Source organism: Hyla sarda, unplaced genomic scaffold (genome assembly GCF_029499605.1).
Source record: "Hyla sarda isolate aHylSar1 unplaced genomic scaffold, aHylSar1.hap1 scaffold_331, whole genome shotgun sequence".
NCBI classification, from domain to species: domain Eukaryota; kingdom Metazoa; phylum Chordata; class Amphibia; order Anura; family Hylidae; genus Hyla; species Hyla sarda.
This window is the reverse complement of record NW_026610054.1, coordinates 66,622-84,943: the sequence shown is the minus strand read 5'-3', so window position 1 is coordinate 84,943 and position 18,322 is coordinate 66,622. Positions and strand designations below refer to the sequence as shown.

General features: G+C 49.6%; 2 protein-coding genes across 3 annotated transcripts in view; one reads left to right on the top strand and one right to left on the bottom strand.

Annotated features, from left to right (window-relative positions):
* Nucleotides 1-1,968: 1,968 nt before the first annotated feature.
* BOP1 (BOP1 ribosomal biogenesis factor) overlaps nucleotides 1,969-18,322 on the bottom strand; it is a 72,976-nt gene continuing 56,622 nt past the window's right edge. For both annotated transcript variants that reach the window (XM_056553576.1, XM_056553577.1), the window contains 13 exons: nucleotides 7,374-7,528; nucleotides 6,961-7,078; nucleotides 6,647-6,748; nucleotides 6,363-6,575; nucleotides 6,106-6,267; nucleotides 5,951-6,031; nucleotides 4,401-4,470; nucleotides 4,118-4,250; nucleotides 3,677-3,857; nucleotides 3,302-3,590; nucleotides 2,497-2,581; nucleotides 2,299-2,406; nucleotides 1,969-2,224 (listed from right to left, as the gene is read on the bottom strand). In XM_056553576.1, coding sequence (XP_056409551.1) covers nucleotides 2,071-2,224; nucleotides 2,299-2,406; nucleotides 2,497-2,581; nucleotides 3,302-3,590; nucleotides 3,677-3,857; nucleotides 4,118-4,250; nucleotides 4,401-4,470; nucleotides 5,951-6,031; nucleotides 6,106-6,267; nucleotides 6,363-6,575; nucleotides 6,647-6,748; nucleotides 6,961-7,078; nucleotides 7,374-7,528 — 1,851 coding nt within the window. In that variant the 3' untranslated portion in view covers nucleotides 1,969-2,070. The remainder of the gene's footprint in view (nucleotides 2,225-2,298; nucleotides 2,407-2,496; nucleotides 2,582-3,301; nucleotides 3,591-3,676; nucleotides 3,858-4,117; nucleotides 4,251-4,400; nucleotides 4,471-5,950; nucleotides 6,032-6,105; nucleotides 6,268-6,362; nucleotides 6,576-6,646; nucleotides 6,749-6,960; nucleotides 7,079-7,373; nucleotides 7,529-18,322) is intronic.
* Nucleotides 8,309-16,773, top strand: SCX (scleraxis bHLH transcription factor). The gene is made up of 2 exons (XM_056553578.1): nucleotides 8,309-9,174; nucleotides 16,040-16,773. Exons 1-2 carry the CDS (start codon nucleotides 8,674-8,676, stop codon nucleotides 16,076-16,078), a joined length of 540 nt encoding a protein of 179 aa, XP_056409553.1. The 5' UTR covers nucleotides 8,309-8,673; the 3' UTR covers nucleotides 16,079-16,773.

Here is an 18,322-nt window from a genome sequence, read left to right as displayed (position 1 = left end):
AGTGGTGTTAGAAGAGATGGCAGATATATCATCGTCAAGGGAACACACGTGTTGATGGCTTCAATATTCTGGGCCGTAACATTTAAAAGGGGTGAAAAACCTAAAGAACCTATACATGCAGGTGTTTCACACTAAGTGTGGAAGAGGACTGAATCGGTTGGCTCTTTTGGAAAACTTTGTGTAGATTTATCTTACGGGTTGCTTTTAATAAATCAATGAATCCTTTGATTTAACTCAATTTAGAATTAAGTCCAAAGTTAAGTCCTTTTGAAAGAAGGGAAATGCAATCAGGGGGATTTCGGTAAAGTTGACAACATTGTCAACTACATGGGCAGTCTCTAATCTTTCCAAGTCACTCCTTTTCGCTTCAGTGGACCCCCTGGTTCTTTTCTTCCCTCTGCCGCTCAGAATTCTTCTCCTAAAGGGCAGGAACCTGAGGAGAAAGATTTATGAAGACATAGCTGTGACTATGGGATCGGATTTTTGGATTCCGAGGGCTTCGTCTGAGATGCTTTCTTCTGAATCAGATGTCCCCGAAGTCAGACGTCGTTGGGGACCACGTCTTCTTGTACGCCAGTCTGCGTCTCTTGGAGTTTTGTGTGTTCCATGAAAAAACTTACAAACTTTTCGCGTTTACGCTCCATCGCCTCAGATTGTATCACAGTCACCTTTTTTTCTAATTTTTTGATGAAGGTGTTAACTGTATTGTCACTGACTCTAGTGCAGTATTCAGTTTTTGCTTTACAAAGATCAGATGTAATTCGAGGGTCCTCCACTTGATTTTTCTTTAAAACTATGTGGGTAAGATTAGATGCATGTTCTGAATGGGCTTGATTCCAATCCTTCATGAATTCGGGGTCGTCCAAAAACTGTGAAGGCAAAACGATTCTGCCCCTCCACTATCGATTCCGCGAACATGTGCGATCTGTTCGCACTGGAGTAGGTGCCCCCGTTCGGTTGCCCACATGAGAGAAGTCCACAAGAGCATTATGACCGAGATGAAATTCACTGGTCTAGAAAGAGTTAAATTGACCCCTAAAATTAGTGGTCGTCTTTATCTGTTAAAAAGAGGCATACTGGATCATAGAGCTCAATGCTACCGGTCCCCTCGGACTGAATGATCGCCTCGAATTAGCTCAGTTTTTGTAATTATACTTTTTTTTTTTACTTTTCCGTATTTTATATAGGAGTCTGTTATATTGAAGTAGTTCCCATGTACCTGGTCCGCTGTTCTCATCACCTGTGGGCGGTCCCCAATCACATGATCCAGGATCGCAGGTGCATGACAAGCCTGTGCTGACGTCATTCACCAACACCCTCTTAAGGTGCGACGCCAGTTTCAAACATCGCACACCGGCTAGAAGAAGCGCATACTAGCGCCAAACAACTTGTTCCGTTGTGCCCCTGCCTCCGCCTCTTATGCCTGTACTTCAGTGAATAAACCTGTGGATGGTGAGTACAATCTCTTCTATATCTATTTAAGGGGTATTTGCACCAAATTGCTCCAAGATCTTTGGTTTTTATCTCCTTACAGACAGCGCTCCTCTACTTCACCGTATCGTGTGGTTCACAGAGCAGATGCCTCCAGCTGGGGGTCCCAGATGCCCTCCCTGTAATTCAGTCCTGTGAGCTGTCCCTATCAGTAGCCACCCACCAGGTGAGGACCCCTGTAATATTGGGTGGATATTAAAGATTAATGACCTGGGGGAGGCAGAGAATATAAATTCCCCTGACCCCACACTGAGTGGGACCCCCTTACAGTCCCCCATTGTTGTGAGTCAGAGCTGAAATCATAAAGATGCCACCAATAACTGATCCGGGCATCCACGGTGTAACACCACCTCATCTCCGCACCACAATATCCCTTACAGAAACTCCACCTGTGGTAAAGGCCGAAAAGCGTGGCAGCGGGACAGTTCCACGCTGAGCAGGATCCCATGACTGAGCAGACGCACATCCCGCGGGTAACAAGGGGCCAAGAGAAGTTTTATTATAAAACAAAGACTCTGGGGTGACAGATGTGTATGTACAGAAGAACTCCGCGCTGCCTCCATCATTCCGCCGCTCTGGTTATGTGAAGAGCCGGATGGTGGAGTCGGCTCCAGAAGAGAAGACCCAAGGCTGAGTAGGGTGGAACATGACATCCAAGACGCCCAGGTCCCGTGTGACATGATGACCCCGCAGGACTTTTACGGGAACAATGAGAGGATTCTGGAGGAGATCACTGCAAGACAAGAACAACAGGTCAGAGTCTCCATGATAACGCAGCGTACGCACAGCAGGAGGCGCCGCACTCACTTGTAGACCATGCCGTGACACACGATGACGCTACCATCATCCGATCCAGAGGCAAAGAGCGGGTACTGTCTGTGGAAGGACACGGCTCTCAGAGCCTTCTTATGGTGTCTGAAGAACAAGAACAACAATCATTGTGGGGGGCCATCAGTATGTAGAGACCAGACACCACCACCCCATGGGCCAATCACAAGACGTTACCTGAGAACCTTGTAAGGCTTCGTGGAGAGATCCATGTCAAACCAGGCCAACTTAGAATCATAGCTTCCATAGATCAGATTGTCACCTGGAAAGAGATGAGACCTCAGAGGAGGAAAACCCTGCACAATGTATAGTATAAAACAATGGCTGAAATGGCAGCTGGGAAGAAAGGATGACTACCCTGTAAACTGTATAGTATAAAACAGACTACAATGTCCGTTAGAAGGAGATGAGACCTCATAAGAGGAGTACAGCCCTGCACACTGTATAGTATAGAACAGAGGCTGAGATGTCAACTGGGAAGAGATGAGACCTCATAAGGAGTAAAGCCCTGCACACTGTATAGTATAGAACAGAGGCTGAAATGTCCACTGGGAAGAGATGAGACCTCATAAGGAGTAAAGCCCTGCACACTGTATAATATAGAACAGAGGCTGAAATGTCCACTGGGAAGAGATGAGACCTCATAAGGAGTAAAGCCCTGCACACTGTATAGTATAGAACAGAGGCTGAAATGTCAACTGGGAAGAGATGAGACCTCATAAGGAGTAAAGCCCTGCACACTGTATAGTATAGAACAGAGGCTGAAATGTCCACTGGGAAGAGATGAGACCTCATAAGGAGTAAAGCCCTGCACACTGTATAGTATAGAACAGAGGCTGAAATGTCAACTGGGAAGAGATGAGACCTCATAAGGAGTAAAGCCCTGTACACTGTATAATATAGAACAGAGGCTGTGTGTGTTACGTGCAGAATGGTGAAGCCTTGGCGGTAATACGGGCACAATGACTCCCATCATCCTCACCTGCAGGGTGGACGGCGATGCTGGAGATCCACTTGCAGTTGGCGAGCAGCTTCTTGCTCAGCTCCTGTTTCAGCAGATTGTAAACGCGGATGCACCGCTGCGTGGCCACGAAAAAGAAGGGGCGGGTGGGGTGGAACTGGACTCGTTGGACCTGACCTTTGTTTTTGCGGAACGGGTTCTGGCTGCGTCTGCGGCTGAGCTGGTGGATAAGAACCTGGGAATTCCCATTATCAGGGAGAACCACCGCAAAATAATCCCCACGACCATGCCACGTCACCTGCTTCACTGCCTGCGGGCGAGGGGAGGGGGGACAAAGAGCGAGTGAGGAGAACAGCAGTGGCTGCGGAGGAAGTCATCTGTCATGGTGGCACTTACCTTCTCGTGGTTAATCCGGAGCCGCAGTCCCTGCTCGAAATCTGCCCCCTCTGCTGCCACCCAGGTGACCGGCTGCTGGTTCTGCTCCTCCGGGGCCTGGTACGCCTCCAAGTGCTGGTCTGTGGAACTGCAGAGAAGACGATCTCCAAGGCCGGGGTTCAGGACAAAGACTGTGCGCTCCCTGAGGAAAACAAAGGAAGAGAGACATCAGAGGTTCCACCAGGCTGAAGCGGCATCCCACCCATCTGTAATGTGATTGGTCACCATGGGGGGGGGGGGGGGGGGGGGTCGTCAGCATCTTACACAAATGTGTTCAGCTCACTGACCATGTAGGAGACCGTGCTATACCGTACGGAAGCACAAGGAGTTAAAATGAGTACCACAGACTGTAGAGCCGCGGGTACCATCTCTGGGCACAGCCATGGGCCGGCAGATACTCACACACACGCAGCCACCAGCACCAGGGAGGCATTGGGGTTCCAGCTGACGCTTTTCACGGCTCCGTCCAGAGAAACAGTTTTCATACAACGACCGGAACAAACTTCCCAGAACTTGATGGTGGAATCGTCAGAGCCTAATGGAGACATAACAGTGGTGTCACCTCCGAACAACTGACCCCAGAAACTGGGGGGGGGGGGACACAGGAACGAGTGATAAGGACTCCTCATCCTCCAACGCGACTCGTGACCCATAGATATTGTGAATAGTTATTGAGTCTATGTACCTGAGACGATCCACTGACCGGAGGGAGAGACACTGATGCAGCGAACAAGATCCTTGTGTCCACGGTAAACCTGACCGAACAAGCATAAACAGTCAGAAGACCTGGGCGGAAGGACCGGAGAGGGCACAAGATCAGAGGGGGAGGGCGGGGACACAAGATGAGGGGGAGGGTCAGAGAGGGCAGGACACAAGATCAAGGGGGGGGGGGGGAGGGTCAGAGAGGGCACGACACACGATCAGGGGGGGGGAGGGTTAGAGAGGGCTGAATACAAGATCGGGGGGAGGATCAGAGAGGGCGGGTCACAAGATCGGGGGGGGGGGGGGGGAGGATCAGAGAGGGCGGGTCACAAGATCGGGGGGGGGGGAGGGTCAGAGAGGGCGGGTCACAAGATCGGGGGGGTAGGGTCAGAGAGGGTAGGTCACAAGATTAGGGGGAAGTTATGTAAGTTAAAGGCAGAGACAGGGGAGAACTACAAGATAAGCAAATAAGATCAGAAGGAAAAATCAAGACAACGATATGAGCAAGAGGAGACAGGAGGGATGGTGGGCCACGATAGAGGAGACAGGAGGGATGGTGGGCCACGATAGAGGAGACAGGAGGGATGGTGGGCCACGATAGAGGAGACAGGAGGGATGGTGGGCCACGATAGAGGAGACAGGAGGGATGGTGGGCCACGATAGAGGAGACAGGAGGGATGGTGGGCCACGATAGAGGAGACAGGAGGGATGGTGGGCCACGATAGAGGAGACAGGAGGGATGGTGGGCCACGATAGAGGAGACAGGAGGGATGGTGGGCCACGATAGAGGAGACAGGAGGGATGGTGGGCCACGATAGAGGAGACAGGAGGGATGGTGGGCCACGATAGAGGAGACAGGAGGGATGGTGGGCCACGATAGAGGAGACAGGAGGGATGGTGGGCCACGATAGAGGAGACAGGAGGGATGGTGGGCCACGATAGAGGAGACAGGAGGGATGGTGGGCCACGATAGAGGAGACAGGAGGGATGGTGGGCCACGATAGAGGAGACAGGAGGGATGGTGGGCCACGATAGAGGAGACAGGAGGGATGGTGGGCCACGATAGAGGAGACAGGAGGGATGGTGGGCCACGATAGAGGAGACAGGAGGGATGGTGGGCCACGATAGAGGAGACAGGAGGGATGGTGGGCCACGATAGAGGAGACAGGAGGGATGGTGGGCCACGATAGAGGAGACAGGAGGGATGGTGGGCCACGATAGAGGAGACAGGAGGGATGGTGGGCCACGATAGAGGAGACAGGAGGGATGGTGGGCCATGATAGAGGAGACAGGAGGGATGGTGGGCCACGATAGAGGAGACAGGAGGGATGGTGGGCCACGATAGAGGAGACAGGAGGGATGGTGGGCCACGATAGAGGAGACAGGAGGGATGGTGGGCCACGATAGAGGAGACAGGAGGGATGGTGGGCCACAATAGGTAGAGGAGACAGGACATATATGAGAGGAGGTTGGGCTTGAGGTGGCTGGTATCAGAAAAAGGAGACTCCCAGAAGCACAATAACATGGACTTACCATGGACTGTGTCGTTGGGAATGGTTGCAGATCTCGGGGTTTGGGCAGCTTAGGGATCAGATCCTCAGGATCTACATTGACCTGGTTAACATAAAGAACACATGTGAGAGCTGGACATTGTGGAGGAGCAGCACTCACGTCTGGTCTCTACTCACCCTCATCTTCCTCTGGCGGGGACACAAGTACAGGTCCAGGCAGCGTTCAAATCTCTCGTGTATGAAGCGGGAGAATGCAGGAACGGCGCGCAGGGAACAGTGCTTCTTGGGAATGAAGGGTAACTTCCGGTCCTCAGGGTCCTGCTGCTCCCAAGCCAATTTCTAAAGAGGACGGAGGAGACATTGGACATGAAGGACAATACCATGGGGAAACTATGGAGGACAGGAGTCACCACAGCAGACACCAGATTTTGCACCTCCTCCTCGGTCATCAGGTACTCCGGAGGGGGGTTGTACGATTCTTCATGTCCCGGGAGACGCAGCTTCGGAGCTGGAACGTGCATTTTGTGCCTCCCCAGGATGGCGTTGGGATCCTCTTGAGCCCAAAGGTCATAGTAACTTGGGGTGTCATCTCGAGGCTTCCGGGGACGTATCCAACCCATCTTAATGGCATGAACCAACTTGGAGACCTGAAGGAAGGAAACCTCAGTAAACATTGGTTCAGCTGCGGCACAAAGTGAAGAGCGAGTGGTCACGGTACCTTCTGCTTTTCGATGAGGGATGGAATAAAGCTCCTCTTGTCTGCTGGTCGGTTGGTGACTGGATGGATCATGGTCTCATGGGTGAAGAAATCCACCGATGGCTGCAGGAAGAAAAATGGTGACGCATTTAATATGAATTCTACCCACATGGTCTCCGGATGAACCCAATGGATGAGGAGTGGGGAAGGTTGGGACATCATTGTTACTACTAGACGGGGCAATGAAGTATCATGGGGGCCTCAACATTCGGAGCCTGGCCAGGTTTGTGTTGTTGTCTCTTAAGTTTTGGGATGGCTCCTAAAGGTCATTGTACCTGGTAAGGGTCAAAGTTCACATCTCCAAACTGTCCCCGCTGCAGACGGTCAACCAGATCCACCTGCTCATCAGTCAGTTTTATGTCCCGACCGGTCTTCTTATCATGAACCGTTCTCCTGTAATCAGATGGTAGAAGACATTGGAGATTTATCATAACCTGTAGAGAAGAGCGGTTCTGGTGCCCAGAGCAACAAACCAGATTGCTGCTTTCATTTTAAAAATGAAAGCAGTAATCTGACTGGTTGCTATGGGCAGCTGCTCCACTCTTCCTCTACAGAGGTTTTGATAAATCTCCCCCCGTATTACCAATGGACACCACGGATCTCAAACCACTCAACTCTGATCCAGCTTGTGTATCCAGAACAACAGGGTCTACTCTAAAGAGATACTCCGACTCCCGTACATACTCACCAATAATCTGGATTCTCCATTTTATCCAGAAATTCCTCCAACTGGTCCTTATTCCTCAGTGGTTTGAATATCATCTTCCCATCCAGGTCATAGCCGACATGAGGGAACTCCTTGTACCATTCCATGGGGATGTTCCCCACCGTGTTCCTGATGTCCTGTCCAGGGAATAAGTGAGGAGATGGTCAAATATTTATATAGAACAAGCGCCTAATAGTAACAAACGGACAGATATGGGCCTGTCTATTCGCCATCAGTCCTATACATGGTTTAACTCTACAAGCACCATTTATGTTCTATGTGAACCTACAGGTAGTAACCAAACGTGAGAGGCCAGAGAACATGTGGACCTCCTGCCTGAGGACATCGGTATGGACCCCAGGAGGACAACGAATGGACAGTGAGAAGTTAATGGAAATCTACACAGATATTTACAGGATAACTATGAAGTTGTTGTGGCGGCATGATACACAGTAAAAACTCTCGCCATCACCGTAGCCCGTCGCTAGAGCGAATTGTTGCAATCCCCCCAGCTATTACCATATAGACATGCATGGGACTTCTGCCTTTACCAGTGGGCTACGGTGTTGGCCGGAGATTTAAATGGGTTCCCTGCTGCGGCAACAACGACATTACAGTTACCTTCTAAGGCCCACTTAACGGCTCACAAAGTGTTTTGCTATTGAACTGGATGATGGCGGAATAATGAGAGTATTTTATGGCTGGAGTATGGACGTCCTCTGGGAAGAAATTGCAGCATCTTAAAATAAATTTTCATGCAAAACATCTGAACTATTAAGTCATTTTTACATGAATTACTTCTGAAATACCCCCAAAAACACAACATAGCCCACGGCGCAGACAGCGATGGACCTGCAGGGGAAAAAAAAAAAAAAGTTTGCATTAAAGTTGTAATAATTTCTTTATTTTGGGCCAGTCTGTGAGGAACCATTGGAGGGAGCGATAGGGGTTAACGCTTTGCCTGGTTACCACGTCCAGTCTAGGCTGTTAAATCCCACAGCCGTCTGGGGACTCCCTTCCCCCTCTTCCAGCTTCCGATGGAGCCCCCCTCACTCGTGTCTGCTGCCGGCTGAGGGAGGAACCAGACTCACTCTCAAGGGTCACTATAAAAAGTCAATCACAGCTGCGGCTCCGCCAGACGGCCGCGCTCCACACGTGTGAGATACCAGGACGCAAATACAGGGATGGAGAGAGCAGGAGGCAGCAGCCGATCCTAGGGGACAGGTGGAGAGCGTCTACAGGAGGACATCATCTTCCAGCCTCCGCTGCCCTCGGCCTCGCCATGTCTTTCGCAATGCTCCGCCATGCCCCTCCTGCCCGGTTCCTCTACCCGGACATTAGTATGCTTTCCGATGACGAGGACAGCGGCAGTGACAGCTCGGGCTGCGGTGACAAAGGCTTCCATCGCTCAGGTAGCGGCGGTAAAAGGTCAGATAAAAAGTTTCCACGAGAACCACGTCAACGACATACGGCCAATGCCCGCGAGAGGGACCGAACCAACAGCGTCAACAACGCCTTCACAGCCCTGCGCACGCTCATCCCTACGGAGCCTGCGGACCGCAAACTCTCCAAAATAGAGACTCTACGTCTGGCGTCCAGCTATATCTCACATCTTGGGAATGTACTACTACTGGGAGACACCTGTGGAGATGGACAACCCTGTCACACGAGTGCCCCATACTACCAGCATCACCCAACCACTGCCAGCCCCAAACACAGGGACCATGAGCAAGGACAACCCAAACAGATCTGCACCTTCTGCCTCAGCAACCAACGCAAGATGGTGAGTACCAAACCAACCATGTGTGATTGCATCATAATCATAGGTGCCCCCCGGGGGTGAATGAGAAGACCCCTATAGGTCACCTGTGAGGACTGTCAGTGCCCCTCATACATGCCAGGGGTTAATGAGAAGACCCCAATAGGTCACCTGTGAGGACTGTCAGTGCCCCTCATACATGCCAGGGGTGAATGAGAAGACCCCTATAGGTCACCTGTGAGGACTGTCAGTGCCCCTCATACATGCCAGGGGTTAATGAGAAGACCCCTATAGGTCACCTGTGAGGACTGTCAGTGCCCCTCATACATGCCAGGGGTGAATGAGAAGACCCCTATAGGTCACCTGTGAGGACTGTCAGTGCCCCTCATACATGCCAGGGGTTAATGAGAAGACCCCAATAGGTCACCTGTGAGGACTGTCAGTGCCCCTCATACATGCCAGGGGTGAATGAGAAGACCCCTATAGGTCACCTGTGAGGACTGTCAGTGCCCCTCATACATGCCAGGGGTGAATGAGAAGACCCCTATAGGTCACCTGTGAGGACTGTCAGTGCCCCTCATACATGCCAGGGGTGAATGAGAAGACCCCTATAGGTCACCCGTGAGGACTGTCAGTGCCCCTCATACATGCCAGGGGTGAATGAGAAGACCCCTATAGGTCACCCGTGAGGACTGTCCGTGTCCCTTATACAAGGACCAGACCCATCCACACCTCATAACATCACTATGGACATTATACGAGTCTCCACTATTAGGTTTATTCCCCTAAACTTCCACTAAAGGGAAACAGGTGCATGAGAGCCGGCACCCCCCTAATCCAAGACATACGGTCCTCAAATTACACCATGAGGAGCAAAGTGTCCCCTCCACCTCCCCGTCCTCCTGGAGGTCTGACCTCAGTATTGTATAAATTATTTAGGGGATGACCAGGAAAGGTCTGAACATGTTACACTAGGTGAGGACTAGGACCAGCTTTTCAGGAGGACAGTGAGGTGGAGGAGACCTTTCCCCTATATAATGTATATAGCACCGAGGTCAGACCTCCAGGAGGACAGTGAGGTGGAGGAGACCTTTCCCCTATATAATGTATATAGCACCGAGGTCAGACCTCCAGGAGGACAGTGAGGTGGAGGAGACCTTTCCCCTATATAATGTATATAGCACTGAGGTCAGACCTCCAGGAGGACAGTGAGGTGGAGGAGACCTTTCCCCTATATAATGTATATAGCACTGAGGTCAGACCTCCAGGAGGACAGTGAGGTGGAGGAGACCTTTCCCCTATATAATGTATATAGCACCGAGGTCAGACCTCCAGGAGGACAGTGAGGTGGAGGAGACCTTTCCCCTATATAATGTATATAGCACTGAGGTCAGACCTCCAGGAGGACAGTGAGGTGGAGGAGACCTTTCCCCTATATAATGTATATAGCACCGAGGTCAGACCTCCAGGAGGACAGTGAGGTGGAGGAGACCTTTCCCCTATATAATGTATATAGCACCGAGGTCAGACCTCCAGGAGGACAGTGAGGTGGAGGAGACCTTTCCCCTATATAATGTATATAGCACCGAGGTCAGACCTCCAGGAGGACAGTGAGGAGATGCTTCCTGGTCCTCATTTCTATCTCCTCACTGTCCTCCTGGAGGTCTGACCTCAGTCCTGTACACATCACTAAGGGAGGATCAGTACATCACCCAGATCTGATCTCAGCACCGGACAGGGACGTGTAGAGCACCGGGTCTTCTCCTCAGTGTTCCGCTCCTGTGGGGGGTCCCCGGGATGTTGGGGTTCCTACCTTCCAAATGTGTCCAAGAAAGGACAACCAGGGACAAAGCCTCATCAATTCAATTGGGGGGGGGGGTTTGACATCACAGAAGAGCTGCTGTGGAGCAAACTGCTGAAAAGTTTCCCACGGACCCCTAATGGCAGTGACCTCCTTCAGCAGGATAATGAGGACTAGGACCAAATCAGGTGGTCAGTGAGGTGGAGGAGACACTTAATGGTCCTCACCTGTAGTAAAGTGTATAGGACTGAGATCAGATCTCCACAGGGACTGAGGTAGATTAGATACTACCTCATTTACTGTCCTCCTGGAGATCTGACCTCAGTCCTATACACATTACTACAAGTGAGGACCATGACGTGTCTCCTCCACCTCAGTCCCTGTGGAGATCTGACCTCAGTCCTATACACTTTACTACAAGTGAGGACCATGAAGTGTCTCCTCCACCTCAGTCCCTGTGGAGATCTGACCTCAGTCCTATACACATTACTACAGGTGAGGACCATGAAGTGTCTCCTCCACCTCACTGACCTCCTAAAGATCTGGTCCTAGTCCTCAATGCCCCATTATCCTGCTGAAGGAGGTCACTGCCATTGGGGGTCCATGGGAAGTTTTTCAGCAGTTTGCTCTACAGCAGCTCTTCTGAGGATTCGGACCCCCCCCCATCACTATATACAATGTATCCAGAAAGTCTTCACCCCCAGTCACTATATACAATGTATCCAGAAAGTCTTCACCCCCGGTCACTATATACAATGTATCCAGAAAGTCTTCACCCCCGGTCACTATATACAATGTATCCAGAAAGTCTTCACCCCCCCGGTCACTATATACAATGTATCTAGAAAGTCTTCACCCCCGGTAACTATATACAATGTATCCAGAAAGTCTTCACCCCCGGTCACTATATACAATGTATCCAGAAAGTCTTCACCCCTGGTCACTATATACAATGTATCCAGAAAGTCTTCACCCCTGGTCACTATATACAATGTATCCAGAAAGTCTTCACCCCCCAGTCACTATATACAATGTATCCAGAAAGTCTTCACACCCCCCCCCCCCCCCATCACTATAAACAATGTATCCAGAAAGTCTTCACCCCCGGTCACTATATACAATGTATCTAGAAAGTCTTCACCCCCGGTAACTATATACAATGTATCCAGAAAGTCTTCACCCCCGATCACTATATACAATGTATCCAGAAAGTCTTCACCCCCGGTCACTATATACAATGTTTCCAGAAAGTCTTCACCCCCGGTCACTATATACAATGTGTCCAGAAAGTCTTCACCCCCGGTCACTATATACAATGTATCCAGAAAGTCTTCACCCCAGGTCACTATATACAATGTATCCAGAAAGTCTTCACCCCCGGTCACTATATACAATGTATCCAGAAAGTCTTCACCCCCGGTCACTATATACAATGTATCCAGAAAGTCTTCACCCCCGGTCACTATATACAATGTATCCAGAAAGTCTTCACCCCAGGTCACTATATACAATGTATCCAGAAAGTCTTCACCCCTCCCCCCCATCACTTCTATCACATTTTCTTCTTTTGCCCCTTGTGTTCCCCATAAATCTGCTCTCAATCCCCCATAATGATAAAGTGATCACAGAATATTACAAATCTTTACTGAAAAAGAAAAAAACTATAATCTTGCTGTGACATAAGTATTCATACCCTTTACTCAGGACTTAGGAAAAGCCCCTTAGCAGTGATTCGGCCTCCAGTCTTCTTGGGGATGGGGCCACAAGGTTTACACACCTGGATTTGGGGATTTCCTGCAGATCCTCTCCGCTCAGGTTTGATGGGATCATCGGTGAAGCCATTTTTTCAGTCTTTTTAGAAATGTCCTATTGGGTTCTCTGTCTCTTCCCTTCTCCCCGATTCCTTAGTTTGGAGGGCTGCAGCTCCGGGAAGAGTCCCTGTTGTTCCTTCTTCTTCCATGTAAGAATTATGGAGGCCACTGACCTCTTGGGAACTTTCACTGCAGCAGAAATGTCTTTCTCCTTTCTCCAGGTCTGTGCCTCCACACAATCCTGTCTCTGAGCTCTACAGGCAGTTCTTTCCTCCTAATGTTTGCTCTAAAATACATTGTCAGCTGTGAGACCTTATATAGACAGGGCCGTGTCTTGTCTAATTAGATTAATTTATGCCAGGTGACTCCAATCAGGATGGAGAAAGGGGAGGAGCCAGAGTTAAATGTCAGGTGTCGTAGTAAAGGGTATGAATACTTATGTCCAGGCTAAGCTATAGTTTTTTTTCTTCTCACTGAATTAGTAAAGATCTGTTACATTCTGTGATCATTATTTAGGGTATAATGATGGGGTCACATGACCCATGTCAGCAGCCCCCCCCCCCCTTCAGTTCTTGGTTCGCTGCAATATTCGCGCTCGTTGTCCATATTCTTCTCTTTCGTCTATTTGACTTTTAAACATAAAAAAAAAAAAAACCCTCATAAAAACGAAATTGAGCCGAGAGCTGGCAGAGGGCCGGGGGCCGCGTCTCTGGAGACACCTCACACGCGGCAGCGCGCCCGCACCACCATCCTCACACAGAAACGCTTTGTAGACGTCAGGAGACTTTGCCCAAATTTTCCATTTTTAAGTGGATTGTAAAATGTGGAAATACACAGAATACCAGAGCGGTCACGTCAACAGGAATGTCAGGAACCACAAACAGCAGCTGCGCCGGCCCTTTAAACCCATAGACCTCAATGTCTATCGGAGGACGAGGCGGGAGGCCCCGACCACAAACCCCGGGACCCTCTGGCTATGACGGACGCCACGACCCGGGGCCGCCACGAGTCTGACCTGGGATTTATGGTTTTAACGGTGATTGGGGGGGAGCGCTAGGCGGCACATGTGACACACCGCAATTATTACTGCTGTCACCTGTTTACAGAGTGCAGGGCATTGTGGGAGGTCACATGACTGGGTTAAGAAAAGAGTGAGTATCAGCTGTAATAGTGACAGCCAAGTAGGGACAGCGGCTGTAATAGTGACAGCCAAGTAGAGACAGCGGCTGTAATAGTGACAGCCTAGTAGTGAGAGCGGCTGTAATAGTGACAGCCTAGTAGTGAGAGCGGCTGTAATAGTGACAGCCTAGTAGTGAGAGCGGCTGTAATAGTGACAGCCTAGTAGTGAGAGCGGCTGTAATAGTGACAGCCTAGTAGTGAGAGCGGCTGTAATAGTGACAGCCTAGTAGGGACAGCGGCTGTAATAGTGACAGCCAAGTAGGGACAGCGGCTGTAATAGTGACAGCCAAGTAGTGAGAGCGGCTGTAATAGTGACAGCCAAGTAGGGACAGCGGCTGTAATAGTGACAGCCAAGTAGTGAGAGCGGCTGTAATAGTGACAGCCAAGTAGTGAGAGCGGCTGTAATAGTGACAGCCAAGTAGTGAGAGCGGCTGTAATAGTGACAGCCAAGTAGTGAGAGCGGCTGTAATAGTGACAGCCAAGTAGTGAGAGCGGCTGTAATAGTGACAGCCAAGTAGTGAGAGCGGCTGTAATAGTGACAGCCAAGTAGTGAGAGCGGCTGTAATAGTGACAGCCAAGTAGGGACAGCGGCTGTAATAGTGACAGCCAAGTAGTGAGAGCGGCTGTAATAGTGACAGCCAAGTAGTGAGAGCGGCTGTAATAGTGACAGCCAAGTAGTGAGAGCGGCTGTAATAGTGACAGCCAAGTAGTGAGAGCGGCTGTAATAGTGACAGCCAAGTAGTGAGAGCGGCTGTAATAGTGACAGCCAAGTAGTGAGAGCGGCTGTAATAGTGACAGCCAAGTAGTGAGAGCGGCTGTAATAGTGACAGCCTAGTAGTGAGAGCGGCTGTAATAGTGACAGCCTAGTAGTGAGAGCGGCTGTAATAGTGACAGCCAAGTAGGGACAGCGGCTGTAATAGTGACAGCCTAGTAGTGAGAGCGGCTGTAATAGTGACAGCCTAGTAGTGAGAGCGGCTGTAATAGTGACAGCCTAGTAGTGAGAGCGGCTGTAATAGTGACAGCCTAGTAGTGAGAGCGGCTGTAATAGTGACAGCCAAGTAGGGACAGCGGCTGTAATAGTGACAGCCAAGTAGGGACAGCGGCTGTAATAGTGACAGCCTAGTAGTGAGAGCGGCTGTAATAGTGACAGCCTAGTAGTGAGAGCGGCTGTAATAGTGACAGCCTAGTAGTGAGAGCGGCTGTAATAGTGACAGCCAAGTAGGGACAGCGGCTGTAATAGTGACAGCCAAGTAGGGACAGCGGCTGTAATAGTGACAGCCTAGTAGTGACAGCGGCTGTAATAGTGAAAGCCTAGTAGTGAGAGCGGCTGTAATAGTGACAGCCAAGTAGGGACAGCGGCTGTAATAGTGACAGCCAAGTAGGGACAGCGGCTGTAATAGTGACAGCCAAGTAGGGACAGCGGCTGTAATAGTGACAGCCAAGTAGTGAGAGCGGCTGTAATAGTGACAGCCAAGTAGTGAGAGCGGCTGTAATAGTGACAGCCTAATAGTGAGAGCGGCTGTAATAGTGACAGCCAAGTAGGGACAGCGGCTGTAATAGTGACAGCCAAGTAGGGACAGCGGCTGTAATAGTGACAGCCTAGTAGTGACAGCGGCTGTATTAGTGAAAGCCTAGTAGTGAGAGCGGCTGTAATAGTGAGACCGCAGATTGCAGCACTGGCTCACATTATACAGCAGCCCTGGCTGATATACGGATGTGGCGGCTTTTATCGTTGCTCTGGGTTAGTCGGGGTTCCTGCTGTATACGTTGGATGGTGTAATGCTGTTCTATTGTGTGTGGTCATATTACGCCTCTATCAGGCTCAGACCCCTCCTCCCCCCACCGTTCGCCTCACGCGCTCCCAGCCGTAATAAATCTCCTCGGCCGCAGGTAGCAGATATTATTTCACGGTTACAGACATACAAACTAAATTCCTATAAAATAACGTATTCATCCCTTACTAAATAAAGGCCGATCGGTGATCTATCAATAGGACACGCCAGCGCCCCCTGCAGGCAATGCCGAGGTGCACACGGGGATAGGGGTGACCCACGACGGCTGCATCAGTGATTAACCCTTTCCTTTGTTCTCCTAACAGGGAAAAGATCGAGAAAGGAAGACAACCATCAGAACCTAATGAAGGCTGCGGGGGAGCCCCGACTCCCACCCACAACCCTTATACCACACAAGGGGCCGACACATCCAAAAACCAAGGGGGGGACACGCACCCCCAAAGCTAGCAGAGACCGAGCCTCCTGTATGGGGTCACCTTCCCTTCTCCGCACCTGTGGGGGTCACAGAGCGACCTGCCACAACTATACAGGTCCACGTACATTAACAGTGGTCACCCCAAAGGTCTCATCCCTGCCCCCCAGATGAGGGGGTCACTGAAGAACCCGGGGGGCTCCGGCCTCTACTAGGTCATGTGGAAGAGTCACCATCTACGGGGATCATCCCAGAAGTCTCATCCACCCCCCTGATGAGGGGTCACTGAAGAACCCAGGGGGGGCTCCAGACCCTACCATGTGATGTGGGGGAGTCACCATCTACAGGGATGCTACAAGAAGTCTCATCCACCCCCCTGATGAGGGGGTAACTGAAGAACCCGGGGGGCTCCAGACCCTACCATGTGATGTGGGGGAGTCAGTGGTCACCACGGAAGTCATCTGACCTTTTCAGATGAGATGAACACTGAAGGACTCGGGGGCATCCATGGTGAACCCCCCCAGAAGTCTCATCCACCCCCATGAGGGGGGACACTTAAGGACCCGGGGGGCCGAGACCCCCACTATGTGATGTGGACTGAAGACTCCATGTGTATCTGTCATGTCAGTCACTTCAATAAAGAGATGTTGTCTATTTACACGGCCGTAAAGTCTGCGTCATTACCAGAGGCCGAGGCACTGATATAGCAGAGCTGAGACCGTCCACTATACTGGGCCCTAATCCAGACAGCGGCTCCCTACACTGATGTACATGGGGGGGGTCCGACCTGGGGGTCCTCAGAGTTATCCATGTACATAATCATCAGCTCTGCTCAACATATCAGCCGCTCCTCTTATAACGCTCCAGTACTGATATAATCTCTATATATTACATCATATGTGATATCAGCCGCTCCTCTTATAACGCCCCAGTACTGATATAATCTCTATATATTACATCATATGTGATATCAGCCGCTCCTCTTATAACGCTCCAGTACTGATATAACCTCTATATATTACATCATATGTGATGATATAATCCGCTCCTCTTATAACGCTCCAGTACTGATATAACCTCTATATATTACATCATATGTGATATCAGCCGCTCCTCTTATAACGCTCCAGTACTGATATAATCTCTATATATTACATCATATGTGATTGATATCAGCCGCTCCTCTTATAACGCTCCAGTACTGATATAACCTATATATATTACATCATATGTGATATCATCCGCTCCTCTTATAACACTCCAGTACTGATATAACCTCTATATATTACATCATGTGTGATGATATCAGCCGCTCCTCTTATAACGCTCCAGTACTGATATAATCTCTATATATTATATCATATGTGATGATATCAGCCGCTCCTCTTATAACGCTCCAGTACTGATATAATCTCTATATATTATATCATATGTGATGATATCAGCCGCTCCTCTTATAACGCTCCAGTACTGATATAACCTCTATATATTACATCATATGTGACTGATATCAGCCGCTCCTCTTATAACGCTCCAGTACTGATATAACCTCTATATATTACATCATATGTGATGATATAATCCGCTCCTCTTATAACGCTCCAGTACTGATATAATCTCTATATATTATATCATATGTGATGATATCAGCCGCTCCTCTTATAACGCTCCAGTACTGATATAACCTCTATATATTACATCATATGTGACTGATATCAGCCGCTCCTCTTATAACGCTCCAGTACTGATATAACCTCTATATATTACATCATATGTGATGATATCAGCCGCTCCTCTTATAACACTCCAGTACTGATATAATCTCTATATATTACATCATATGTGACTGATATCAGCCGCTCCTCTTATAACGCTCCAGTACTGATATAACCTCTATATATTACATCATATGTGATATCAGCCGCTCCTCTTATAACGCTCCAGTACTGATATCTCTATATATTACATCATATGTGACTGATATCAGCCGCTCCTCTTATAACGCTCCAGTACTGATATATAATCTCTATATATTACATCATATGTGATATCAGCCGCTCCTCTTATAACGCTCCAGTACTGATATAACCTCTATATATTACATCATATGTGATATCATCCGCTCCTCTTATAACACTCCAGTACTGATATAATCTCTATATATTACATCATATGT

Excerpts from the sequence above, each read along its gene's own strand:
- SCX (XM_056553578.1), top strand. The coding sequence starts at position 8,674 with ATGTCTTTCGCAATGCTCCGCCATGCCCCTCCTGCCCGGTTCCTCTAC. Across the intron at positions 9,175-16,039 it reads TCAGCAACCAACGCAAGATG|GGAAAAGATCGAGAAAGGAA; the intron begins GTGAGTACCAAA and ends TTCTCCTAACAG.